The following is a 27,254-nucleotide window of genomic DNA, read 5'->3' on the forward strand; positions in this document are numbered from 1 at the left end:
TTTGGGAGATTTACATAACTCAGTGAACCTATATTTTCCTAATGACTAATACATGAGATTATAGAAAACTGCTAGTAACATTGTAACCAATGCAAAAGAAACAATTCAGTTGTCTTCTATTTAAGTCAGACATTTAGGGAAACTGAATTGCCAAAATGTAAAACAATGCACCTATTTTTTTAAAAAATATGCATTTGTTGCTATAATATTTAAATATTTTACTTTCTAATATGGTAAAATACTAAGTGATTTGGGGCCCTCAATCTTTAAGAATGTGAAGGGATTCTCTCAGGCCACAAGGTTTAAGAAATGGCTACTCTAGCACAACGCACATAGTAAATATAAATACTCAAGTACCTGTTGAATGACTTCATGGAGTTAAAGTGACTCCTGGTATTAAACCTGTATGGCTGGGATAATGGGCATGCTAGGACAGGAAGCAGATTTCCTTAACTTCAGCATTGTAACTCGTTAACAAACATGTTAGCCTGAGACAGAAGTATTAAGGGGTGACAGGAAAGCCTTTCATAAGCAATGTGATACTTTTCACATTATTCAACATGTTATAAAATTTGGTATACAGGCCTATGGTGTTTCTCCTGAACTTTTGCCAGAGTAGAATGGTTCATGTTTTTCCTCATAGATTTTCACTCCTCACTAAACTTCATGGCATCTAACATGAACTTATTAGAAAAGGCTATGCTTGAGAATAAGGATATCTTTTTTTCTATGCCTATGTTGTTAACGAGTATGAAGCGCTTAGAGGCTTTAATGTACTTCAGGTTCCAAAGACATTTCCAAATTTTCCCATTTTCAGTCTTCAACTTAACATTTTGGTCCTCGCGGTGGAGACCTGAGTCCTATCTGACATTGGGCCTACAGTTAGGGCAGAATTTCCTAAACTGCCATTTTTAAAGAAATAAGGGTAACCAAATGTTCCCCTTAAAAGCACTCTGGTACACTCTAGTATTGGGAGATAACTATCTTCCCCAATTAGATTTGTAAAATCTTTCTCAATATTTACATTTTTTTCCCCTCAATTATATTGACTTTTTCATTCCCAGTAACAATATGTCTGGTCTGTAACTGAGTCATTCTGTGTTTAGATTACAGATTCATTTCCCCATCTTTTCACATTCTTTTAGTCCAGGAGACCCACTTTGAAGGTTAAAACCAAGGTCACACAATGAATAGGCGGCAGTGTCACATATAACTCAACTCCAAGCCTCATGAATCCTGCTTATAGCCCACTGCCTATTCTAATCACCAGATTGAAAAACCCCATACTAGGGAAGAAGATGGCAAACTATTGCCCACTACATATTTGCCATCAGTCTTGTCAAATTTTTATTGTAGTATTTAATAGGATTAAAGCTATGATGAATCAAGTAAAAAATTATTTCCTTAAAAACTAAGCTAATAGGCAAAAATACTCGTGTGTTCAACAAATACCCACTCTGGCAGATAGATAGGATACCCTGCCCTTAGTGTGGGCGGGCGGGGGGGGGGGGATGACATCATGGTGAAAACAGACATGGTCCTTGAACTTCCTGGTTCTGTGGGTTGCTTAATTTGAGGTTTAAATGGTTTCTCCCACCAGGTGAAAAGTTTTGTGTTCAGCCCATAAATAAAGCAGCTGTGAATTCTGATAGTGGTAAAAAGGCCAGTCTAGGATACAAAACCTTCATAAACATTTCCTATTCATTATGAAGTGTGGGGTAGGAGATCAGAGAAACCAGATGAGGATTGCTGGCTGTGCTGCTAATGTGAACTCTTCTTTCACAAGTATTGTGTCCTTTTATTCTCAATGGAGACATCAAAAAGTATTAAGAGGAGTACTATTATAATACTAATAGGATACTGAAAATCTATGCTGAATGCAGCCAGAGGCTCCAAAATAAACAATACTATGATGAGTTCCACAAAAAAACCTCAACTACTCTTTGTTCCAGGGAAGCACCATTTTCCACAAAACTCTCAAGAAGGACTTGTTGCAACTAGAAAAGCAAATGTGAATCGTGATCCAGGAGAAAATAACAACTCACATAACTCCCAAATTAAAAGTTTTCCAAAGATGCATCAGTTTTTTTCTCTTGGCCTTTTAAGAAACTAGCCAACAAATACTCTGACAGGCTTGTGTTTGGTTTTGAAAACACACACCTTAGTGTACTGAAAGAAAAACAGTTTCTTTTAATTTGGTTTGTTGGTCCCATACCCCATCTATCAATGTATGTGCTATTTACAAATAGAAATGTTCTATACTAACAGTATTTTTGCAGTACCTTGGATAATTCCTAGATCTCTATTTTCATTCTGTGTATTAATGTGAATAACCGATGGATATTTTAATATTTAAGGCAGATGGTAAACTTTCCTATAGGTCTTGTGAGACTTCGTCTTATAGGCTGAACACCATTCACAAAATGTAATAATGCTTCATGCCTTCAGGTTGAGGTAAAGAAATTGAGCAACTGGATTAGCAAAGCTGCAAAGACAATGAAATGTGGCCTAAGATGTAATTATGTTCTCTGCCCTTCCTTTGGGCCAGGGTAGTTTTGCACTTAACACAATGGAAAATAGGCCATAAAGCCTGAAAATAAAATGTTCTAAACCCCAATCTCACAGCACTTTAGTAGGCTTTTCACTAGACATCTAATTTAAAGTATTTTCAACAAAATACTAATTAAGCTACCACTTCAAAAGAGCTTCAAGGAAAAGCTCTGCATTCTTATAAAATCTTTTTGAGACAGTTTCGCTCGTCGCACAAGCTGGAGTGCAATGGCGTGATCTTGGCTCACCGCAACCTCCGCCTGCTGGGTTCAAGTGATTCTCTAGCCTCAGCCTCCTGAGTAGCTGGGAATTACAGGCGCCCGCCACCACACCTGGCTAATTTTTGTATTTCTAGTAGAGACGGGGTTTCACCATGTTGGCCAGGCTGGTCTCCTGACCTCAGGTGATCTGCACACTTCGGCTTCCCAAACTGCTGGAATTACAGTTGTGAGCCACTGTGCCTGCTCTCATAAAACTTATCATCACATTACATTCACACCTTTTGCTAACCAGGATGAAGAGCCTTAAACAGGTTTAAAGAGTGCAGACTGCACTTTTGTTAATACTATTTTTCTCTCCAAGTTCTTTTATGCTAACATTTCCAGTCGTGGGAAGTACAAGTACTATTAGTCATCTTCATTCTTTGCATTACCAAAGAGTTCCTCTTTCTCCATCTTGTTCTGAAGGATGAACAAAAGCTTGAGGTGTACGTATCAGAATATAAACTGCAGCACGAAGACCACCAACGTTCACCCAGACTGTATCCACCTTTCGCCATACATGTCGCATTCCAGATAACGCCTGTGTACACACCAAAAGCATAACAATTAGGTTGACAATCTACTTTTACATCAACCAAGATTCTTAACTGCCAGATAAGAAACCTCAGGGGAAGAGAAAACAAATCTTATCCAAACAAACATCCCCAAATCTCAAAAAGATCCCAAAGTTGCCACAGGCTGCAATTTTGAGCTAATGTGTATAGCACCTTGGTAAAGCATTTTGTGTCTTGAGTAAGTAGCACAGCTCGGCCTGTGGTAGGTGTGCAGACACGGCTCATCTCCCGTAGGCAAGCTGGATAAAGGTTCCAGTTTCTCTTCTTGGATCCCATCCTATAATAGAAGGTCTCATGAGTCAAACACTGTTGCAAAAGATACAAAATAGAAGGACTACATGAAACAAAAACAGTTTCATGCATCCTGAGGCATGAAAAATAGCTGTAGTTTTAGAAACCAGACCTTTGCCATTACATGTCAATGAAATAAGCTGAGTTAGTAAACTGCTTAGAATTCTGAATCAAAAAAATTTTTTTTGGACAACTGTGTTAGTTATATGACTTATCCTCTTAGTATATATAATAAGCAGTCAAACTATATAAACCAAACAAGTGATTAGAAATCATTTAGGCCGGGTGTTTTGGTGGCTCATGCCTGTAATCCCAGCAGTTTGGGAGGCTGAGGTGGGCAGATCACCTGAAGTCAGGAGTTTGAGACCAGCCTGGCCAACATGGTGAAAACCCGTCTTTACTAAAAATACAAAAATTAGCTCAGCATGATGGCACGTGCCTGTAATCTGAGCTACTCAGGAGGGTGAGGCAGGAGAATCCCTTGAACCCGGGAGGCAGAGGTTACAGTGAGCCGAGATCGTACCACTGCACTCCAGCCTGGGCAACAGAGCAGGGCTCTGTCTCAAAAAAAAAAAAAAAAAAAAAAAAAAGAATCATTTATGCTGAGAAACAGAATCAGAACCAAGTCTTCTACCACCTTTTTGTGTAAGATATATAATTCAAGAATGGGCTAGAAAGTGAATTACAGGTAATTTAAAAATGAACCTCCTATGACGGTCAGGATTCAAAATGTAGTTAATACATTCCTGAGTTCTCAGAAGAAACATAATGGGTGAATCCATCATGTTGTTAAGTGAAAAATAGCTCTGCTAAGCCTGCCACAATTCAAGATTTTTTTCCTGACTTAGAATAAACACAAGGAAAATAATGACATATTTAGAAGACAAGCAGGTACTAGTATAACAAGTGAAAGTAAAATTCATTAAAAAAAAAGCCAACCAATTCTCACCTTTTTCCAAATGGCAAATCTGTTACAATAATATCCACAGAGCCAGTTCTCAATGGCAGATTGCAGATATCCCACTGAACAGCATCTATGGGCAAGCCCCAGGATGGTTTGCTGTGGGGACAAAGGAAAGGTGCTTCAACATATTGTGAAGCATAAAATTGTTACAATTTTTGTTTCCGAAAAGAGACTGCTACAGCAAAATATAAAATGCTAAGGATATCAGTGATAATATCAACCTATTCGAAATTTAAGAAGTGGCACAAAGGTAAAAAATAGAAGGTCAGGCTGGGCATGGTGGCTCGTGCCTATAATCAGCACTTTCAGGGGCTGAGGTGGGAGGATCACTGGAGTCCAGGAATTTGAGACCAGCTGAGCAACACTGTGAGACCTTGTCTCTAAAATACTTTTTTATAATTTAGCACTGCATGATGGCACACACCTATAGTCCCAGCTACTCAGGAGGCTGAGGTGGGAGGATCACTTGAGCCCAGGAGTCAGAAGATGCAGTGAGCTAGGATTGTGCTGCTGTACTCCAGCCTGGGTGACAGAGCAAGACCCTGTCTCAGAAAAAAGGGAAACAAACTGAAAACATGATTGTCATGCAGAGAACTGCAAAAGACAACTTTAAAAACAATGCTGAAGCAGTAAATTACATAACCGATGATACAAAAATTTAAGTTGCTGATAAAACATACACTGGAAAAAAAAACACTAAAGAAAAGATTATGGGGTGACATATCTGAAGAATAAAGTTTGTAAAACTAGTAATAACAGGAGGCCTAAAAGAAAAACAGATAGTAAAATTGGCAAATATATATGTAATTGTTTCAAGATGAAAAACCAAAAGGAAATATATGTGCCATGCTATATAAAACAAGACTAAGAAAAAAGATAAAAAATATAGATGACAGAAGACAGAATGAATAATAATAAATACAAAGGATTTAAATCCTCCCCATTAAGGCAAAGCAACTGGTTTAAGAAACAAAATAACGCACAGGCTAAGAACTGAAGGTAAGTCAAAGGTTATCAGCAGAAATTAAGGATTTAATTGACATTTAATGAAGAATTTAAGAAAAAAATACAATAAAAGCAAACACTACATAATTTTTTAAAGTACATATAAAATATGTATTATAACCGCATACCAATAACTGCACAAAAGGCGAAAAATATTAAAAACCAAAGTAAAATGGATAGAAATGTACAGGTTGAGGCCGGGCACAGTGGCTCACGCCTGTAATCCCAGCACTTTGGGAGGCCGAGGTGCGCAGATCATGAGGTCAGGAGATTGAGACCATTCTGGCTAACATGGTGAAAACCCGTCTCTACTAAAAATACAAAAAAAAAAAAGCTGGGGATGGTGGTGGGTGCCTGTAGTCCCAGCTACTTGGGAGGCTGAGGCAGGAGAATGGCATGAACCCGGGGGGCGGAGCTTGCAGTGAGCCAAGATCAAGCCACTGCACTCCAGCCTGGGCGACAGAGGGAGACTCCGTCTCAAAAAAAAAAAAAAAAAAAAAAAAAGGACAGGTTGAACAGACAGTGTAGGTACAAACAAGATAAAATATTCAGAAGCTAGAAAAAAAAGTTTGTTTAAATGTTTATCAGTTTTAATAAAAAAAAAAAAAAGACTGGCCATATACTAGGCTCATAAAAACCCTCAATAAATATGAAACAACCATTCAAAATTAATTCATCACAATAAAACAAATCCGTATTTAAGAAAATTGAAGCCTTCCAACTACTTGTCTTAATACACGTAAAAGGATTTAATGTTGATCCATAGACCAGCAGCATCAGCATTGTCCCGGAGTTTCCTGGAAAATGCAGACTCTTAGGTCCCATCCTAAACTACTGAGTCAGATCTGTGTTAACAGTACTCCCAGGTTATTCACATGTACATTAATGTTTGAGAAGCACTGTCCTAAAAAATTAGACAATGAAATATATAACCAATAACTTAGTAATAAAATAGAGGAGAGGCTATATAAACTGCAGTATTTCTATACGATGGAATTTATGTAGTGACTTTAAAAGACTATGGTCCGGGTGTGGTGACTCATGTCTCTAATCCCAGCAGTTTGGAAGGCTGAAGCGGGAGGATCTCTTGAGGCCAGGAGTTCGACACCAGCCTGGACAAAACAGCAAGATCCCCATCTCTATGAAGAATTTAAAAAATTAGCTGGGCATGGTGGCACATGCCTGTATTCCTAGCTACTAGGGAGGCCAAGGCAGGAGGATTGCTTGAGCCCAGTAGGTTGAGGCTACAGTGAGCTATGATCATGCCACTGCACTCCAGCCTGGGTGACAAAATGAGACCCTGTACCCAAAGCAAAAAAGAAGCCTATGTAAAAATATACTGTTTAAAATTTTGTGAAATTGAGTCAATAGAATATTCTTCCAATATGTGGGGGAAAAGACATATGAATAAGACAGAAATGAAAAATTGCATATGGTGGGGAAATTATAGCTAAAATAATGTTTTTAAAATGTAAATTATTTTCAATAAACTTTAAAAATGTAAATGGAGTCTCATAGTGTATTCATTTTGGTTACAACGATGTCACAATGCACTGGGAGTTTTAATTCATAAAGTCTATATAAAAAGTGATTCTCTAACTCTAAAAGATGCTAAGAAATCTTTTAAATTTTTACCCTTCTTTAATTTGGCTCTTGGTCAATAAAGATGCAATGTTATTTGCTGCTCTATTCACAGCCAGTGGATTATTATCACCAGCAATATGGAAACAGTCAGACCATTCAGTAGCCCCCTAAAAGATAAGAGTGTATGTTAAAACAAAAGTAGCAAACTGTAAAATATGATTAAATTGTCAACAAACAAAGACAATCCAGTGCTTTTCTAGAGTGGCAAAACATTGCATGTTGTCAACTGTGCTATTTCCCTGGCTGAAAATGCCCTCTTATTCTTTCTCTGCTTGCTGAACCTCTACCCATCTCTTAAGACCCAGCTCAAACCTCATGCCCTTTCAATATCAACCTTAACTCTCCAAGCAGTCTCATGTGCCCCTCCCAAAAGCACTTTGTATGTACGTACCTCTGCCAGTGCACTTGTTCTAAGGTTAATTATTTCTTCCCCTTTATGCCTCCCAACTAACCTGGGAGCTCTCTGAGGTCTAGTATTTTATTCACTTGCTCATCCAGCAGTGTCTGGCACACTAAATAAATTCTAAGTTAATGCAGTTTGAAAATATTTGAAATTTGTGGTTGTGGGAGTTTACATAATCTAATATATTTGAGAATTGCAAAATAAAATGCTATTTCCAGCTGGGCATGGTGGCTCACACCTGAAATCCCAGCAATTTGGGAAGCTGAGGCAGGAGGATTTCTTGAGCCCAGGAGTTCAAGACCAGCCTGAGAATATGGTGAAAGCCCATCTCTACAAAAACACAAAAATCAGCTGGGTGTGGTGGTGTGCACGTGAGTCTCAGCTACTTGAGAGGCTGCGGTGGGAGAATGGCTTAAGCCAGGGAGGCAGAGGTTGCAGGGAGCTGAGATCACATCACTGCACTCCAGCCTGGCTGACAGAGCAAGACCCCAGGTCAAAAAAAATAATAGTAAAATGCAATTTCCTTTGTATGATAGGCTTTTGAATGGTAACCACCATATCACTGGAAGGATTTTGTAATTATAAAAAACCTGTCAGCAGAACATAAATACCAAGCTGTCACATATCATTTGTGGAATGAGGTGACATGTGACCCTAGGCCTGAACAATGTTCTATGCAGAATAACAGAAGGTTTCTGACATGAAAGCTGGGAAAGGTCTGCCTCTGCTTAGGGGTGAGTACCAAACACCTTTGTGTTCCTTTGTGAACAGTAACATACTTCTCATCCATGAGTGCAGTGCTTCGTTAAGTTTTTCTTTTGCCCAGACACTTGAGGGTGATAACATACTCCTGTCTACAATCCTACGATGACGTCAAACAAAAGGGAAGTTGAAGTATCCCAGAATTTTGGGTGGGTGGGGATGTAGAGGGGACCTAGAGTTTGAGGAAGACTCTTAGTGATTCCGATTCCCAAATATTCTTTTTTTTTTCTCCTAAACCTATTCAGATTTTCAGCATTGGAAAGAATTGGGTTTTATAGTATAACACTTCTAAATTAAAAAAAAAAAGTATTCTAGATCAAGTATTTTATACTTTGGTGGACAAATCTTTATATATACCTTGTCAATTTCTTCATAATTTTATTCATTTTGATCATATATCAGCTTAGGGTTTTCTACATTGACATCTGCATGTCTACTCTTACATGGAAATGGCTCAAACCTCATGTTTTAATTTTTTTCGGCCTTTATTTTTACGCGGAGCTCTGTTGTGTATTTCTTGACATGCGGTGACCTTACCTGCTATTTCATACACATATCATGATTTCATACTAGAAAAAAACACTCTGCTTTGTTCCCAGAATGCTTCTTGGCCACAAGAAGGACTGGGTTTTTACTGTGCAGTCTCTTTACACCACAGTAATTTCTCTAGCTCTCACGGAACACAGTCACATGTAGACTTCTATGATTTCAGTCTTGGATTTTAACTCCCAGAACACAGATATCATTTTCTAATTACAGTTTGGATTATTTCTCCCCTTGTAGGCTTGCTTTGAACTTGCTCATCTGTCCAGTTTCTACCCAATCATATAATCTGCTGTGTCTCCCTGCAGGTTATTCAAATTGGCTGTCAGTATACTATACAGAAGAACTACTATGTTTCACACAAACTTCAGTGATTTTACTGGGAGCTCCCTCTTCTAAATTGTTTAAAAACATATAGATGATACTGATTATTCAAGGGGAATCTACTGTGAAATATTCTCCATTTAGAAAATGCCTTTCCATTTCTTGCTTTGCTTTACACAATTTTTATGAGTCCTCTCAATATCATGGTAATTTTGAAAACTATTTAGGAGCATTTGGTATTAAGCTTGTTAGACTTCCTAAAAAATCCAAGTAATGTTCATAAGTTTCCCCTTTTTACAACTATACTTATTGCCTCTAGGAACTTAAGTGGATTACAGAGAAGAAAATTGCCTTCCTCAAGTTTATGCTTATGCCTTCAATTATCTTTTCCCATTCAAGTCTACCAGCTTGTCTGTTACACAAAGAGGACTCATCAGCAGTTTGTAATTCTCAGCTTCCTCTGTAATCTAGTGAATAGATGTCACTAACAATGTATCTAGTACAGTGGCACATGGCTCTTTGAAATAAGTAGTTACATTCTTTACAAAAAAGTTCCAACTTTTCTATCGTTAATTATTTTAAAACTCTTGGGTCCACTGATCCAACCATGGAGATTTCATTATGTCTAATTTGCCCATTAGGTCTAGAATATTCTGGATGTATCACTCTTATCTAAAAGCTAAAGAAATATGATTACCTCTATTGGTATTGCCCCAGTTCCACACATTGGGTCGACTATTATATCATAAGGCAGAGGATCACAGAGCCTAGAGAAAAGAAAACAGCCTACGTGAAGACGCACTCAAAAGCTGAGGCTTCTATACTGATGATTCCTGAAGCTTTAAGATTGAGGACCTATCACACTAGCCTGAAGGAACACCAATCTACACATATTTTAGAAATCAATTTGTGGCCGCACACGGTGACTCACGCCTGTAATCCCAGCACTTTGGGAGGCTGAGATGGGTGGATCACTTGAGGTCAGGAATTCAAGACCAGCCTGGCCAACATGGCGAAACCCTGTCTCCACTAAAAATACAAAAAATTAGCTGGGCATGGTGGTGGGTGCCTGTAAACCCAGCTAGTATGAAGGCTGAGACTCGAGAATTGCTTGAACCGAGAAGGCGTGGATTGCAGTGAGCCAAGATCATGTAAGATCCAGCCTGAGTGACAGAGCAAGACTCCGTCTTAAAAATAAATAAATAAATAATAAATTTGTAATGATACGTTGACTGTATATTCTATTACTTGGGAAAAAAATCATTATAACTAAATTTCCTTTGACTATCTTCCAAAATCCCATTTCACTCTCAGGTGAAATTTAGTTTGCAGACATCTTAAAGTACACACGTATACACACACACACACAAGCTCATGCATACTTTTAGACAACAGTGTTGTTTTCAACAGAAACCTGTATTACATTAAAAAGACTGAAAAATGTCTCAAGTCAAACATGCACCAATATAAGGTTACTGGCAATGGGACATTCAGTATTCCTTTCCTTTTGAATTTAAAGATAATCTTGATATAAAAAAATTGCTCTGTGGGACTAGGTAATAAAAAAAGGAAAAAAACGCTTTACTTTGAGCACTTAGTATTTGCTGGGCATGGACTTAAGCTCTTTCCATGCATTATCTCACGGAATCCTCAGTAAGGACCCTGTTAGATAATTATCATTATTCTCATTTTAAAGGTAAGCTGATGCAAGGAAACATGAAGTTACCTGCCCAGGGACACAAAACCAGTAGGTAACAGATTCAAGATTAGAGGCATTACTGTTAGTGGCTTAACTGTTATCCTCTTTATGAAGCATCCCACCCTGAAACAGGTCAGTAGGTTTCTTCCCTTCTCTTGTTCTTCTAATCTTTTCATGTGTTGGTGTGGGACTTATCGCATGTATGATAACTACTTATGTCCCTCACAAGACAGATTCTTCGGGGTTAATAGTGGGTTCTTATTGTAACATTGGTCCTGCTCTATCTCCTTGTTCCTACTCCTCAACATATGGCAACAGAATCCTTGACAACCCTCTTGAGGGGGTAAGCACCCTGTACTCCAAGCCATTCCTGATGGTCAGGGGTGAATATCTGACCAAAACAATGTCAATCAGATCCTCTCTTCCAGGAATTTGGAACAAAGAGCTAAAAGCCCTAGGCAGTGTGGGTTGGTCGTTTGGAATTGGAAATACATAAATTTAGATGAGAAAGCATGTAGATGAGAAGAGACAAGAGTCCACAGGCTCTAAGGGGAGATAAAAATGGCTGCCTACATTTCTGGTGGTTTTCCAAGATGTGGTTCCTACCCTTCTTGAGAACCAACATTCAGTTTTTCTGTAGAATCCCCAAGATTTCTCTTTATCTTTCCAATAAACCCCTCTGGCACAATTATCACTTTTTTATCCTAAACTTGATTACTTAGATTTTAAATTTGCACCCAAAATAACACCCTCTCTGTATCCCTGGTTTCTACCATATGCCTTGCAGTAGATAATGCATATTTGTTAAATTAACGAAGACTAGAAGATTTTCCTTTATCAAATGGGCCCAATTTTCTATTATTGTCATTGAATTAATATGTTAGGAAGATAAGAGATTGGAAGAGAAGGGCTGGGCGCGGTGGCTCACGCTTGTAATCCCAGCACTTTGGGAGGCCGAGGCGGGCGGATCACGAGGTCAGGAGATCGAGACCACAGTGAAATCCCGTCTCTACTAAAAATACAAAAAAAAAAAAAAATTAGCCGGGCATGGTAGTGGGCACCTGTAGTCCCAGCTACTCAGAGAGGCTGAGGCAGGAGAATGGTGTGAACCCGGGAGGCGGATCTTGCAGTGAGCCGAGATCGCACCACTGCACTCCAGCCTGGGTGATAGAGCGAGACTCTGTCTCAAAAAAAAAAAAAAAAAAGAGATTGGAAGAGAAGAAATACAGTCATGCATTGTATGACAACCTTCCAATCAATGGTGGACCAAATGTATGAATGCAGTAATTATAATACCATTATTTTTCCCTACCCTTTCTATGTTTAAATACACAAATACCACTGCGTTACAACTGACTACAATATTCAGTACAATAACATGCAGTACAGGTTTGTAGCCTAGGAGCAATAGGAGATACCACATAGCCCAGGTGTGTAGTAGGCTACACCATCTAGATTTGTATAAGTACACTCCATGAGGTTCGCATAATGATGAAATTGTGTGATGACACATTTTTCAGAATGTATCCCTGTCATTAAGTGATGCATGACTGGACTTAACTACCAGGACATACCAGGCACTGTATATAATAGGTATTTTGCATATGCTTCAGCATTTAATCCTCACTAATAATCCTTTAAGTCTCATATCAAATCCATTTTGCCATCTGGAAAACAGAAGCTTTAGAGAAAATAAACATTTTCAAGTGGTGAAAAGAAGCACCCAATAAAAGAGAGAAGGGCAAAGGAGAAGGAAAGATAGGTCGTGTACTCTGAAAAGTAAAAAATTCTAGGATGATTCCTGAGTTGCTGTGAGTATAAAGCTTAAAAATATAAGTAAAAGCTCTTTCTGTTCATTTACACATTATACACATAAAAATCTCTGCTTTCATCTTTTTCACTGCACAGAAATGAAACAGCAAAATTTGCTCTATCTCCCAACACACATATCCTTGCTAAACAGAAACGTGGTAACCGCATTCAAGAGGCAGGTGAAAACTATTACTCTCAATTTAAAATCAAGAAAACTGGGCGTGGTGGCTCACACCTGTAATCCCAGCACTTTGGGAGGCCGAGGCGGGTGGATTACCTGAGGTCAGGTATTTCAGACCAGCCTCGCCAACATAGTGAAATGTCGTCTCTATTAAAAAAATACAAAAATTATCTGGGCATGGTGGCAGGCACCTGTAATCCCAGCTACTCGGCTGAGACAGGAGAATTGCTTGAACCCAGGAGGCAGAGGTTACAGTGAGCTGAGATCTCGTCACTGCACTCCAGCCTGGGCGACAGAGTGAGACTTTGTCTCAAAAAAAGAAATAAAGAAAACCGAGCCACCTATTAAGCAGTATTTTCAGATCACAAGGAGTCAATACTGGATAGAAGGGAAAGAAATAAATCATTAGCTTTCCATTCTATTCTTTATCCACTACATTCCAACACAGTACCTCAAACACACACACACACAAATCAGGTTTGAAGGGAATATTCAAACCAAGGTGCCACTTTAAGCTGGATGGCAAACTCATCTTCTTACCTGAGCATCCCATAGGCAAGAGTTGATCTAAGAGTTGTAGGTCCAAAATGTGTTATATTTCTTCGGTGGAGACTCTCTTCAGTCAATGCAATGCCCACAATGACTTCATTATCATGGATGTTCAAAAGAACCTATAGTAAAGTGAACAAGACAAAATAGTTTTAGGATTGTTCAAACTGCACTTAGTAGTAAGACTTTTCTGACCTGGGCCGGTTCACCCCTCCTTAGGCAACCTGTTGGTCCCCCACTCCTGGGAGGTCACCATATTGATGCCAAACTTAGTGCAGACACCTGATCGGCATAGCGCACCACAGCCCAGAACTGTCTAAAAAGTTAAGACATTTAAAAAATACATATTAAAAAACCTCTAAGTCTTCAAAATATGTTTGTGTTATAAAAATTGGGGTGAAATCTGGTTGTAGCCAATAAACATAGTGAATTAAAAGAAAATAATAGATGTTAAAATGAACGAAAAAAACTATATACTATATGATTTCATTTATATGAAGTTCAAAAATTGGCAAAACTAATTTTTGGTGGTAGCAGTCAGATTAGTGATTGCCTTGAGTGGGTACTGACTGGGAAAGGGCAAGGGGAGCCCGAGGTATTGGAAATACTTTGTATCTTTATCTGGATGCTGTTTACACATCGTGTATATAAGTAAAAACTTACTGAAGTGTACACTTAAGATTTGTGTACTTAAGGGGTGCAAAGTATATCTCAACAAAAATGTTTTAAAAATTGGTAAAGTCTCAAATGAAAAGTCTTATTACACTGAGTGTGGTTGCACAGGCCCATAGTCCCAGCTACTCGGGAGGCTGAGGTGGGAGGACTGCTTGAGCCTGGGAGGTCAAGGCTTTAGTGAGCCACGATTGCACCACTGCACTCCAGTCTGGGTGATACGGCAAGATCCTGTCTCAAAAGTGAACTAAACTAAACTAAAATGTTCCCCAATCCTTCACCGAAAGACTTCCTGAGCTTAACCACAGCAGAAGCACAGCTGATACTCATACAGCACTTCCTAATGCAAAGCACTGTTCTACACATTTTACATACATGGCCTCATCTCATATTCACATCCCCTAAGCTAGGTATTATTCCCCTTATAAATGAGGATACTGAGGCACAAAGACAGCTCCTCAGGAATTCCCTTTTTTTTGAGACAGGGTCTCACTCTGTCGCCCAGGATGGAGTGCAGTGGCATGATCACAGATCACTGTGGCCTGGACTTCCTGGCTCAAGCAATCTCTTACTTCAGCCTCCCAAGTACCTGGGACTACAGGCGTGTGTCATCATACTCAGCTAATTTTTTTTTTTTTTTTTTTTTGTAGAGACAGGGTCTCCCTATGTCGCCTAGGCTGGTCTTGAACTCCTGGCCTTAAGCAATCCTCCAATCTCGACCTCCCAAAGTGCTGGGATTACAGGTGTGTGTCACCACACCCAGCCTCCTCTGGGATTTAAACCAATGCAGCACGGCTGCAGAAACTGTCCTCTGAATCACCTTGCTAACTTTTAGACATCACTGTTCTAGTTAACCTATTCATTTTATTTTTAAAAAAATTTATTTTATTTTTAGTAGAGACAGGGTCTCACTATTTTGCCCAGGCTGGTCTCGAATTCTCAGGCTCAAGCGATCTGCCTGCCAAGGCCTCCCAAAGTACTGGAATTACAGGTGTGAGCCACCTATTCATTTTCATGGCAGTATATGAGGAAAAAAAGGAATGGGGAATTAGACTCCTGATTTGACATGCACAAAAAAGTTAGAAAGAATCAGTGACTTGCCCCAGATTCAAGTGTCCCAAAAGCAACAGAAATTGGCTCTTTGGTAAATGTATCAGCTGCTAGAGATGTTTTAAGCCGTCAGAGACTTAAAGACTTTAGTTCCTATGGTTCACATGTCAATCACCTAGATAAAAGAGGATTAAGACCAAGGAAAGTAAATATACTAAAATGAGGTACCTCGCTTTGGAAATCTAGCAGAATTTAAGAAAGAGGAGAGCTGACTCTAGGATGAGTATTAGCAATGATGTCCTGATTTGAGGTGGTCAGGGTTTGTTTTGTTTAAAAAATGGACTTTTTTTTTTTTTTGGAGACGGAGTCTTGCTCTGTCACCCACGCTGGAGTGCAGTGGCATGATCTTGGCTCATTGCAACGTCTACCTCCCTGGTTCAAGTGATTCTCCTGCCTCAGCCTCCCCAGTAGCTGGGACCACAGGAGTGTGCCACCACACTGGGCCAATTTTTGTATTTTTAGTAGAGACAGGGTTTCACCATGTTGGCCATGCTGGTCTCAAATTCCTGACCTCGAGTGATCCACCTTCCTCGGCCTCCCAAAGTGCTGGGATTACAGGCATGAGCCACTGCGCCCAGCCTTATTTTATTTTTTCAGTAGCAAAGCTCTGCAACCAAGACACACAAAAACAAAATAACTATTTTAATTCTGGTTGAATTTTATAATATGAAAGTCCACACAATATAGTAAAAGAGTACTCTATTAGAAATCAGGCCAGGTGCGACTATAATCCCAGCACTTTGGGAGGCCAAGACAGGCAGATCACTACAGGAGTTTGAGACCAGCCTGGCCAACAGGGTGAAACCCCAAGTCTACTAAAAAATACAAAAATTAGCCAGGTGTGGTGGCATGTGCCTGTAGCCCCAGCTACTTGGGAGGCTGAGCACAACAATCATTTGAACCAGGAAGGTGGAGGCTGCAGTGAGCTGAGATCGTACCACTGCACTCTAGCCTGGGTGACAGAGCAAGACTCTGTCTCAACAAAGAAAAAGAAAACAGACAACTCAACCTTGATAGCTTCCATCTATGGAGCACTTAGTGTATGCAAGGTATTGCACCAAATATTTTAAATGTACCTCATTTATCCTTCAGGATAACCTTAAAGGTACATAATATTATTGGCTCCATTTGAAACAGAGGCTCAGAGACTACCTAGTCCAAAGTTAGACAGTTGTGGAGTCAAAATTTGGATCTAAATCTGTCTCCATAGCCTATGCTCTTCTTAACCACACCCTACTATTTCCTCAACTTAATTGTGCATAACATTGGGTTAGTCTGAAAATTCTACAAATCTGTGACAGCATTCTTCAATCACCACAGTCAGAGCCTATACCTACCTCCACATCAAAGTTGGTCATGTCAGCCTTCCACTTAAAATAATCTTGAACAGCACCCCCAAAATCTCTTGCAGCCTCATTTGAGGTAAAGCAATGTTTCTCTCCTGCCCTGTTGCATGTGACTCTAAACTTCAGCACTTGAGGCTCAGTTTCTTCTTTTGAGCTTTCATCAGTCTCATCTTTGCAAGATGCCAAATCATCACCTACTAACGTTGATACGTCCTCTTTGATGGCTGGATTTTCATAATAATCTAAGATATGAGAATCGAAAGCATGGCTAGTGAACTCTTTTTTAACATTTCTCTGATCGATTTTGACTTCTTGTCCATTATTAATCTTCTCTTTACTTGAATTCTGATTTATCTTTTTGCGCTTTGCTTTTTTCTTTTTAAAACTGGCGTTAATTTTCCACACTTTTAAGGGGTTTGACCACAGGAGTTTTCCAGCCAAGTCTTCAAAATCCTTTAGAACTTCTTCCTGTAAAGGACAGAGAAAGAAATTCATTCATTTCTTACCACTATAATCAAACAAATAAACCTCTATTTTGCTTACAGACAGTTGGTATCCATGGAGGACACTGGTTCCAGGACCGCCAAAGACACCAAAACCCAAAGATGCTCAAAAGTCCCTCATATAAAATGGTATAGTGTCTGCACATGACCTACACACATCCTCTCAAGAGTACCTTAAATCATCTCTATCTTACCTATGATACCTGATAATACAATGTAAATGCTATGGAAATAGTTGTTATACTGTATTGTTTGGGAAATAATGACAAGAAAAAAAGTCTGGGCTGGATATGGTGGCTCATGCCTGTAATTCCAGCACTTTAGGAAGCTGAAGCAGGTGGATCGCTTGAACTCAGGAGTTTGGGGCCAGACTGGGCAACATGGCAAAATTCTGTCTCTACAAAAAAATACAAAAATTAACTGGGCATGGTGGCACGTGCCTGCAGTCCCAGCTACTCAGGAAGCTGAGATGGGAGGACTGCTTAAGCCTGGGAGGTCAAGGCTCCAATAAGCTATGATCACGCCACTGCACTCCAGCTTACATAACAGAGCAAGATCCTGTCTCAAATAATAAATCTTTTACAAAAGAGAATGAACACTGACTACAATATTCTTAAGGAAAGAAAGCCTAACTCCAAATTTTATACCCAAACTATCAGCCAAATATAAAGGTGAAAGACAAACATTTCTGAACTCATGCCATTCAACAGATACAAATTATAACAAAAGGACAAATAATGTGCCTATAATCTATTTAGTTATGTCACTAAAATGAAAACAAATGTAGGGATCATGATTATAAAGCAGAAGGTAAATGTTACAAACTGGCATGTAAATTGGGCATACTGATACCCTCATCTCTTATACCCAGAGGTCAAAGGATAGAAGTTAAAGCTCATAAATAAAATGTAAGTATATTTAAAGGTTTAAGGGTGAACACTAAGAAAAATAACTGAAAAATAAAGGGAAAAAAGTATAAATATGCCAATTCCATCATTGCTTTTAGGAGGGATTCAAAAAATACTGTGTATATATGGTAGATAAGGTAGATAATATTGAACTGTAGTTACAAAGGTAACAGCTAGAACACACATACACAAACCTTCCAAACTATTAGAAAACACAGGCACATGAAAAAAGTAAAGATATAATGTAAAGATTTTTCAAATTAAGAAAAAGCAAAAAGTATAAGCATGACAAAACTAAGACTAAATAGTTGTCATTATCAATAAGTATCAATGGGATAAACACAAAGATGACACTCAGTTTGAATATGTACAAGAATTTACATAGTGTATTTGTTGCACCACTGTAATAGCAAAAGAATGTGAAAAACCCTCACGCCCTAAAATGGGACTGGTTAAATTATGATACAGCCAAACAATGGAGTATACGCAGCCAATTCCAGCAATGATACTGCCAGGATCTCCAACATATAGGTTGAACATTCCTAATCTCAAAGTCCAAAATCCAAAAGCTAAAATTTTTTTGAAGTGCCAACATGATGCCACACAGGTAGCTGAGATAGTGACACCTTTGCTTTCTGATGGTTCAGTGTGCACAAACTTTGTTTCATGTATAAACTATTTTAAAAATCATATAAAATTACCCTCAAGCTATACGTATAACGTATATATGAAACAAATGAATCTTGGGCTTATACATAGGTTCCATCCTCAGAGTATTTCTTTTTTTTTTTTGAGATGGGGTCTTGCTCTGTTGCCCAGACTAGAGTGCAGTGGCGTGATCTCGGCTCACTGCAACTTCTACCTCCCGGGTTCAAGTGATTCTCCTGCCTCAGCCTCCAGAGTAGCTGGAATTACAGGAGCCTGCCACTGCACCCGGCTAATTTTTGTATTTTTAGTAGAGATGGTGTTTCACCACCTTGGCCATGCTGCTCTCAAACTCCTGACCTCATGATCCACCTACCTTGGCTTCCCAAAGTGCTGGGATTACAGGTGTGAGCCACCACGCCCAACCCAGAATATTTCAAAAAACAAACAAAAATCCAAAACATTTCTGGTCCCAAGTATTTCAGATAAGGGATACTCAACTTGTATATGAAAAAAAAGCATAGCACAGAAAAGCATATATGCTATGCTTTCATTTGTGTAAATAAAATACATTTATTCGTAAAATATCTCCAGAAGAATACCCAGGAAATTGGTAATAGTTGTTGCCTCCAGGGAGGGATCTGCATAGTATGGGGATATAGGAACAAAGACTTACTTTTCACTCTGTGTCCGTTCAGTCTTTACAAGTTTGCTCCAAATACATGTATTAACTAGTTTTTAAAAACCCATATAAATCACAGATTTGTTCATACTTTTAAAAAGGCAGATGGAGGCCAGGCGCGGTGGCTTATGCCTGTAATCCCAGCACTTTGAGAGGCCAAGACAGGTGAATCACGAGGTCAGGCGTTCAAGACCAGCCTGGCCAAGATGCTGAAACCCCGTCTCTACTAAAAATACAAAAATTAGCCAGGCATGGTGGCATACGCCTATAGTCCCAGCTACTCGGGAGGCTGAGGCAGGAGAATTGCTTGAAACCGGGTGGCAGAGGTTGTAGTGAGCTGAGATTGTGCCACTGCACTCTAGCCTAGGCAAAAGAGCAAGACTGTCTCAAAAAAAAAAAAAAAAAAAAAAAAAAATGCGGGGGTGGAGGTGGGGAATGGGTGCCAGGTGCAATGGCTCACACCTGTAATCCCAGCACTTTGGGAGGCTTAAGTGGGAAGATCACTTGAGCCCAGAAGTTTGAGAACAGCTTGGGCAACACAGTGAGACCCCATCTCAATATTTTTTAAAAGAGGGAGGTGGGGACTAATAAATTCATGATTATCATCTGAATACTTAAGAGAACTCATTAGAATGCTTTAAGCTTTTCTAAAAGTTAGATTTTTACTTAATACAATTTTTATCTATTTTCAGTCTGACTTTTTTTTTTTTTTTTGAGATGGGAGTCTCACTCTGTCGCCCAGGCTGAGTGCAGTGGCGTGATCTCTGCTCACTGCAAGCTCCGCCTCCTGGGTTCACGACATTCTCCTGCCTCAGCATCCCGAGTAGCTGGGACTATAGGCGCCCACCACCACGCCCAGCTAATTTTTTATATTTTTAGTAGAGATGGGGTTTTACTGTGTTAGCCAGGATGGTCTCTATCTCCTGACCTCGTGATCTGCCTGCCTCGGCCTCCCAAAGTGCTGAGATTACAGGCGTGAGCCACCACAACAGGCTCTTAAGTCTGACTTCTTTTAGGTCTGGTCTTATTTTTTTCTTTTTTTTTTTTTTTTTTTGAGACGGAGTCTTGCTCTGTCTCCCAGGCGGGAGTGCAATGGCGCAATCTCGGCTCACTGCAAGCTCCGCCTCCCGGGTTCATGCCATTCTCCTGCCTCAGCCTCCCGAGTAGCTGGGACTACAGGCGCCCGCCAACACGTCCGGCTAATTTTTTGTATTTTTAGTAGAGATGGGGTTTCACTGTGTTAGCCAGGATGGTCTCGATCTCCTGACCTCGTGATCTGCCCGCCTCGGCCTCCCAAAGTGCTGGGATTACAGGCTTGAGCCACCGCGCCCGGCCTGGTCTTATTTTTTTCTAGGCTAGGGGTTCATACAACTTTGACTGGTGTTTGAATAACCAGTTTTGGAAATCAACATGCTTGCCAATAAATAAAAGTTAGACAATTAGGTAGCGTATCACAGTTGTTTTTAAAAAGATTATTTCTAAGATACGTAAAACTGATAGAAAAATGTTTTTAAGCGGTTAACTCTAGAAACCCAACCAAAAAGCAGTGTGGAAAAAACCTAAAGCCTTGCTGCAATCTATTTTCAACCTTCAGCTTAGGCAGCAACTGAATATTTAGGATTCAGACGCTAAATACATATTGGAGACAAAGCTGTTGTCCTAACAACTGAAGGAGTATTTAGATATTACTTTGGCTTTATTTCAAAAAATGAAGAAAGAGAAGAAAGCAGAGCAAAAGCAGGATGGCAAGGAAGTGTTATTTGTAGAAGACACAAACTGTCACTTGTTCTTTGGTTCATGTTCTGGAAGCAATTCTATTTTGGAACTAAATATATGTAAAAGCAAAGCAAATCTAAGGTTTATATCTTTTATAAGTAAAACAATGTGTTTTCTTCTTTCTTATAAACTTTAATGGTTTTCAATACTAATTTTTAAAAAACATCTTTTGGGATAGACTGTCAGCAAAACTCTAGATTTTACTGTAAAAGCCTCCCAGTATTCTCTATTACAAAGGCCACAGCAATGCTAAATTTTCACAGATTATGAAAAGTGGAAATAATCTCTTTGTGGAAGACAGCCAAAAATCAGCCACCATGTTTAGGATAGCTCACCTTTGTTTGTTTGAACTGGTAATCTTGAAACTCCTGAACCACCACAAATAAGTTATCAACTGATCTCAGACAATGAACCTGGGTGGAAAAAAAAGAAACACATTTCTGAGAAAGCTTTTGAACAGCACAAGCTATCAACAATTAAGTATTTAAAAAATTAGGAATGATAGTTTTAAAGCAGCTACTAACTATATTTTGTATTTTTAAAGTGTCCCATCTCCCTAGTTTCTCATCTCTTTGGTTATCAATCAGCTTTCCCCTAGAGAAGGAGAAAAACGGCAGATGGAAAGAGAGAAGCATGAAGTGTTTTGTGGGCAACACGTCTTTTGTGGGAGAAGAGAAAGGTGAAGCCACTCAGGTGGGCTCTATCATATTTCCTCGATGACTTTCTATGGTACACTGTATGCTGCAATGGTTAAAAGCCGGGGATTTGAGCTCCAGTTCTGTGATTACTAGCTGAGTGGCCCTGGGGAAATTATTTATGTGTCCTAAGCCTAATGATTAATGAGGATAATAATAGTGTCTATCTTCACAAAGCTGCTGAGGGTATTGGCTAAAATAGTGGATGGAAAACATTTGCTTACCAATTCATCCCACAGATATTTTCTGGGTACCTACTATATGCCAGACACTAAGAGCGTGGGATATATTGCTGGAAAAAAAAAATAGACAACAATCCTTGCCCTCTCACTGCTTATGTGGTAATGAGATATATCAGCTTTATGATAGTGAGATTGCAGTTTTCTGACCTTCACTTTTTACCTTGAGTGAGTCCTAATTACTTCTGAGCAAGAATTTTTGATGCACATTAAAAGGAAAATCTCTTTTATGATTCATCACCAAAGGTTAAACATCTGCTGGATGCTGAAGTAAATACTGAGATACTTAGAGAATTTCTTAAGTTGAACAGTATTCTTTCTGGTGAATTCAATCCTCAAGAAATACTAGATCACCTCTAAAAATGTAGCAATCCTACTACAGGTTGAGCAGCCCACATCTAAAAATCTGAAACCTTTTGAGCCCCAACACAATGCTCAAAGGAAATGCTCAGTGCAGCATTTTGGATTTTCAGATTAGAAATGCTCAACTGGCAGGCTGGGTGCAGTGGCTCGGGCCTGTAATCCCAGCACTTTGGGAGTTCAAGGCAGGTGGATCACGGGGTCAGGAGTTCGAGACCAGCCTGGCCAGGATGGTGAAACCCCGTTTCTACTAAATATACAAAAATTAGCCAGATGCGGTGGTGGATGCCTGTAGTCCCAGCTACTCGGGAGGCTGAGGCAGGAGAATCGCTTGAACCTGGGAGGCGGAGGTTGCAGTGAGCCGCGATCACGCCACTGCACTCCAGCCTGGTGACAGAGCAAGACTCTGTCTCAAAGAAAAAGAAAAAAAAAAGAAATGCTCAACTGGCAAGTATAATGCAAATATTCCAAAACTCCCCCTGCCCCTCTCCAAAAATCTGAAACACTTCTGGTCCTAAGGGATACTGAAACTACAGTCAAAATTACAAATCAGTACTCGATAGAAAATGCAGTAACTTTAAAATCACCTGATTTGGGGCACAGCAATGAAAATCAGAAAGGATTCCAGAAGGGTCTATAAAATGAAAAGTAACCATAAAATGATCAACTTAGAAAACTATTTTAAATATTGCTTCATTCAAACCTGTGCCAGACTTTCCACTGAAATGACAAAATATATCTTGCCACGGTCTCTGCTGATTTTGCATGATGACCCAAGTTTCTCTCTCACTTCATCTGCAGCTGTTTGCTCAAAGCCAGTAGGTACAGTGGCTCCAATAGTGACTAGAAGCTCAGATGCACTTCTGAGGTCACTTTCTGTCACTTGTACAGACTTCTGGTTCTCATGAAGGTTCACATCTAGGAGGTGGTTAGTGGCTTCTTCAATGTCACACATGTTGGCTGTGCTTCCGAGATCCCTAACACTGTCTCTTTAAAAGCAGTACTGTCCTTTAAAAGAAAAAGAAATAAAGCCCAAATATTGTCATCTCATATTTCAGTTATAATTAAAAACATGGGCTCTGGAGGGCAGGAAGAACAAGGCAACACAGCTGATAAACAGTCACCAAAGTAAAAAGGGTTGAATAAACATGGGCACAGAGTGCAGGCTGTAAAACATGATGTTATTATTAAAGAAGCAATACAGATATCATGGGAGAAAAAGAGACAAGAAGTATTTCCATAGCATGCAGTGTTTGCTTTGGGGTAACCCATGTTGACAAAAGCCATTTCATAACTACATTAGAAACTACAGATCACATTCAAATCCATTTCTGCATCTAGATGTTAAGAACATGGTTAGTTAAGAATATAGGGCTTGGCTGGGCGTGGTGGCTCACACCTGTAATCCCAGCACTTTGGGAGGCCGAGGCGGGCAGATCGCCTGAGGACAGGAGTTCAAGACCAGCCTGGCCCACATGGTGAAACCCCATCTCTACAAAAATACAAACATTAGCCAGGCGTGGTGGTGGGAGCCTGTAATCCCAGCTACTTGGGAGGCTGAGGGAGGAGAATTGCTTGAATCCAGGAGGCGGAGATTGCAGTGAGCTGAAATTGCGCCACTGCATTCCAGCCTGCGTCATAGAACAAGACTTTGTCTCAAAAAAATAAATAAATAAAATAAATAATAATAATAATAATAATATGGGGCTTTTGGAGTTTCAGACAGATACAGGTTTGAATTCTTGCCTCCACCATCATAGGTTGAATGACTTATGGCAAATTAATTCTCCCAAACCTTCAAATGTAATTAAGTAATTAGTAATACCTCTTTCCTAGAGTTGTTAGGAGACAAGTGAGAATTAAGTAATACCTCTTTCCTAGAGTTGTTAGGAGACAAGTGAGAGTAGTACATGGCTAAGCCAATAATTAAAACTTATATTAATAAGTTTAATATTAATAAGATAGCCTATTAAGGCTATCTTCTTCTCTCCAGTGAAATAGCATTTCATGCATTTAAAAATGATTAATTGGGCTGGGCACACTGGCTCCTGCCTGTAACCCCAGCCCTTGGGGGGGCTGAGGCGAGTAGATCGCTTGAGGCCAAGAGTTCGAGACCAATCTGCGTAAGATGGCAAAATCTCATCTCTGCCAAAAATACAAAAAATAGCTGGGCGTGGTGGTGGGCGCCTGGAGTACAGCTACTTGGGAGGCTGAGGTGGGAGGACTGCACTCCAGCCTGGGCGACACAGTGAGGCCCTGTCTCAAAAAAAAAAATAAAAATAAAAATAAAAAAATAAAAATGGCTAACTGTACACTTACTACCTAATGATTACAAATATTCAAACGCCTACTACTTGCCAGGCTCTGGGATCCATAGATGGGCATCAGGAGAGAGATCTTGGAAGTAATCCGAAATAGTAAAACAAATTTCCTATGCATAAGCTTTTGTGTGTGCTTGGGGCGGGGGCCGGGGGAAGTATTAGAGAGGTGGAGGGGCCATAGCTTACACGAGATTTTCAAAAGGTCTGTGACTCAAAATAACTTATATTGATTACAGAATACCTATAATGTCCTTGTGCTATGCCAGCGATACACGACAGTGTTTAACACTACGTCAGTTCCCGCCGTTAAAAAGCTGACAGTCACTGCGAATACAATCTACATCTTCTAAAAAAGGCAGCTGAGGTCAGCTAAAGGACGCGTTCCGCACAAGGTCAGAGAGCCAATGAGACGCGCAGAATGGAAGGGAACTCACGTCTCCCAACTCCCACCGACAGGGCCCCGGGAATCCTAGGGAGTGGGTAAAGGCCTGGGAGAGAGAGCAAGATGGGCTCCGCCACGAGACCCGGCTGAAGTCCGGTCCGGCGCCGGCCTCAACTGCAAGAGGAGGCCCGCCTCTCTCTCCCCAAGCTGAAACACCAGAAGAGCCACACTCGGCCGTTCCCAACCGCCGCCAGTTACCGGCCGCCAGCGAAGACTCTTTCAGCTCGCGCACTCCATTGGCCTCTTGCGGTCAGGTCACGCCGCCGGAAGCCGCCCCCGGAAACGGAAGTCGGGCTACGAGTCACGGTGGCTCCGCGCTGGCGGCGAGTTCTCGCACAAGGTCGTGAGGAAAGGAGCATGCGCTGGAAGCTGTGTGCTGTTGGTTTTGAGGATCTTCAGCAAGCTGAAGGCGGAGAGTCGGGGGCCTTGTGCCCTACCATGGTATTTGCTAACGTTTAGAGAGTGCTTCCCCTTGCCGAGCAGTGGGTAAGCGCTTCACATGCGTCATGTCATTTGGAACAAGTCTCTTTTGTCCTAGCACCTATGAAGTGGCAGAGGCTGATTTCTGTTTAAATATCTTTCCCAAAATGTCATGCCACTAGTTCCTGATTTCTGTATTGCCATCACTATTTTAGCACTGTTTACTTAATATTTTTCTTTAGTTTAAAAAAAAATAGAAATAGTGGGGCTCACTATGTTGCCTAAGCTGGTCTCGAACATCTGGGCTCAAGTGATTCTTCTGTCTAGCCCCCCTCCTAAAGTGCTGGGATTACAGGCATGAGCCACTGTGCCCAATCAAATCAATCAGATGAACTTTATTTCTCATAAAGCGTTGAACCTGGCCAGGCACAGTGGCTCACACCTGTAATCCCAGCATTTTGGGAGGCTGAGGCGGGTGGATCACTTGAGGTCAGGAGTTTGAGGCCAGCCTGGCCAACATGGTGAAACTCCGTCTACTAAAAATACAAAAGTTAGCTGGATGTGGTGGCCTGCACCTGTAGTCCTAGCTACTTGGGAAGATGAAGCAGGAGAGTTGCTTGAACCCAGGAGGCAGAGGTTGCAGGGAGCCAAGATTGTGCCACTGCACTCCAGTCCGGGAGTAAGACATCATCTCAGAAAAAAAAAAAAAAAAAGGTTGAACCTGCATGGTAGCCATTTTGACAGACTGGGAAGCCTAGCTTTCAGTCAGAAGCCAAAAACAGGCACTTCCAGGGTTGGAAGAATAAGACAGGGATTTATGCTAAACACAGTGGCCAAATATACATGTTAAATAAACTGTAAGAGGGGTCACGAATATTTATGAAAGGAGCAACTTGTGCATGTACAGTTGAGCTTCATGCCTCTCTATGGATCCCATGTTTTAAAAACGGTGGCCTTAGCATGATCCAAAGGTAGAGTTTTTTACTGCTTGACTTCAAAAGGTGAAGCAGGGGACGTGAAAACCCTCACTGCATGTCTTCTGTAGACTGGCCAGAACCACTCCCTGGATGGTGGGTGATCTCTTTATCAGGAAGGAATGCTAGTCAGTTTTATTGAAACTGCAAATGGGAGGATCAGCATCAGGCTGGTGGAGTGAATCTTTCAAAAGGGCTGGTTTCTGTTTAACTCTTAGGAAAGAAAATCTAATGGCGATTATAGAGGGCGGGGTTATAAAGAGGTGTGTCCGACTTCCCATCCTGTCATGAGTAGGAACTCAGCTTCCAAGTTTTTTCTAGGGTCTCCTTGGCCAAGAGAGGGCCTGTTCAGTCAGTTGGGGGACATAGAATTTTATTTTTATTTTTCAGTTGACAAAAGTTAACTTATTGTAAAAGGAAACTTAACCCAACAACAAAAAGATAAACCGAATTTAAAACAAAGCAAAACCAAAAAAACACAACTTATAAATGTGCAAAGGGGCTGGGAGTAGTGGCTCATACCTGTATTCCCAGCATTTTGGGAGGCTGAGGTGAGTGGATCGCTTGAGCTCAGGAGTTTGAGACTAGCTCTGGCAACA

General features: G+C 40.3%; 1 protein-coding gene across 9 annotated transcripts; it reads right to left on the minus strand.

Annotated features, from left to right (window-relative positions):
• Positions 1-2,167: 2,167 nt before the first annotated feature.
• On the minus strand, positions 2,168-25,620 carry THUMPD3 (THUMP domain containing 3). Of its 9 annotated transcripts, none has more exons than XM_055259352.2 (10): positions 25,460-25,620; positions 23,202-23,506; positions 21,540-21,617; positions 16,682-17,158; positions 13,554-13,684; positions 10,019-10,088; positions 7,281-7,396; positions 4,626-4,736; positions 3,539-3,662; positions 2,168-3,351 (listed from the first exon to the last, which is right to left on the minus strand). In XM_055259352.2, exons 2-10 carry the CDS (start codon positions 23,451-23,453, stop codon positions 3,199-3,201), a joined length of 1,512 nt encoding a protein of 503 aa, XP_055115327.1. In that variant the 5' UTR covers positions 23,454-23,506; positions 25,460-25,620; the 3' UTR covers positions 2,168-3,198. The 9 variants fall into 9 exon arrangements, with proteins under 9 accessions (XP_055115327.1, XP_063486534.1, XP_055115325.1 ...); XM_063630464.1 differs by having other exon boundaries at positions 4,626-4,758; positions 25,460-25,564; XM_055259350.2 differs by having other exon boundaries at positions 25,254-25,545.
• Between the last annotated feature and the right edge of the window lie 1,634 nt (positions 25,621-27,254).

This window comes from Symphalangus syndactylus, chromosome 21, assembly GCF_028878055.3.
Source record: "Symphalangus syndactylus isolate Jambi chromosome 21, NHGRI_mSymSyn1-v2.1_pri, whole genome shotgun sequence".
Lineage (NCBI taxonomy): Eukaryota > Metazoa > Chordata > Mammalia > Primates > Hylobatidae > Symphalangus > Symphalangus syndactylus.

What these genes read in the sequence shown, in the direction of transcription:
- THUMPD3 (XM_063630464.1), bottom strand. Translation starts at nt 23,453, where the DNA reads ATGTGTGACATTGAAGAAGCCACTAACCACCTCCTAGATGTGAACCTT. An exon ending in CAGTGGAAAGTCTGGCACAG is followed by an intron (nt 21,618 to 23,201) that starts GTTTGAATGAAG and finishes TTTTCCACCCAG; the next exon opens with GTTCATTGTCTGAGATCAGT. An exon ending in CTTGCCTATGGGATGCTCAG is followed by an intron (nt 10,089 to 13,553) that starts GTAAGAAGATGA and finishes TCTTTTCTCTAG; the next exon opens with GCTCTGTGATCCTCTGCCTT.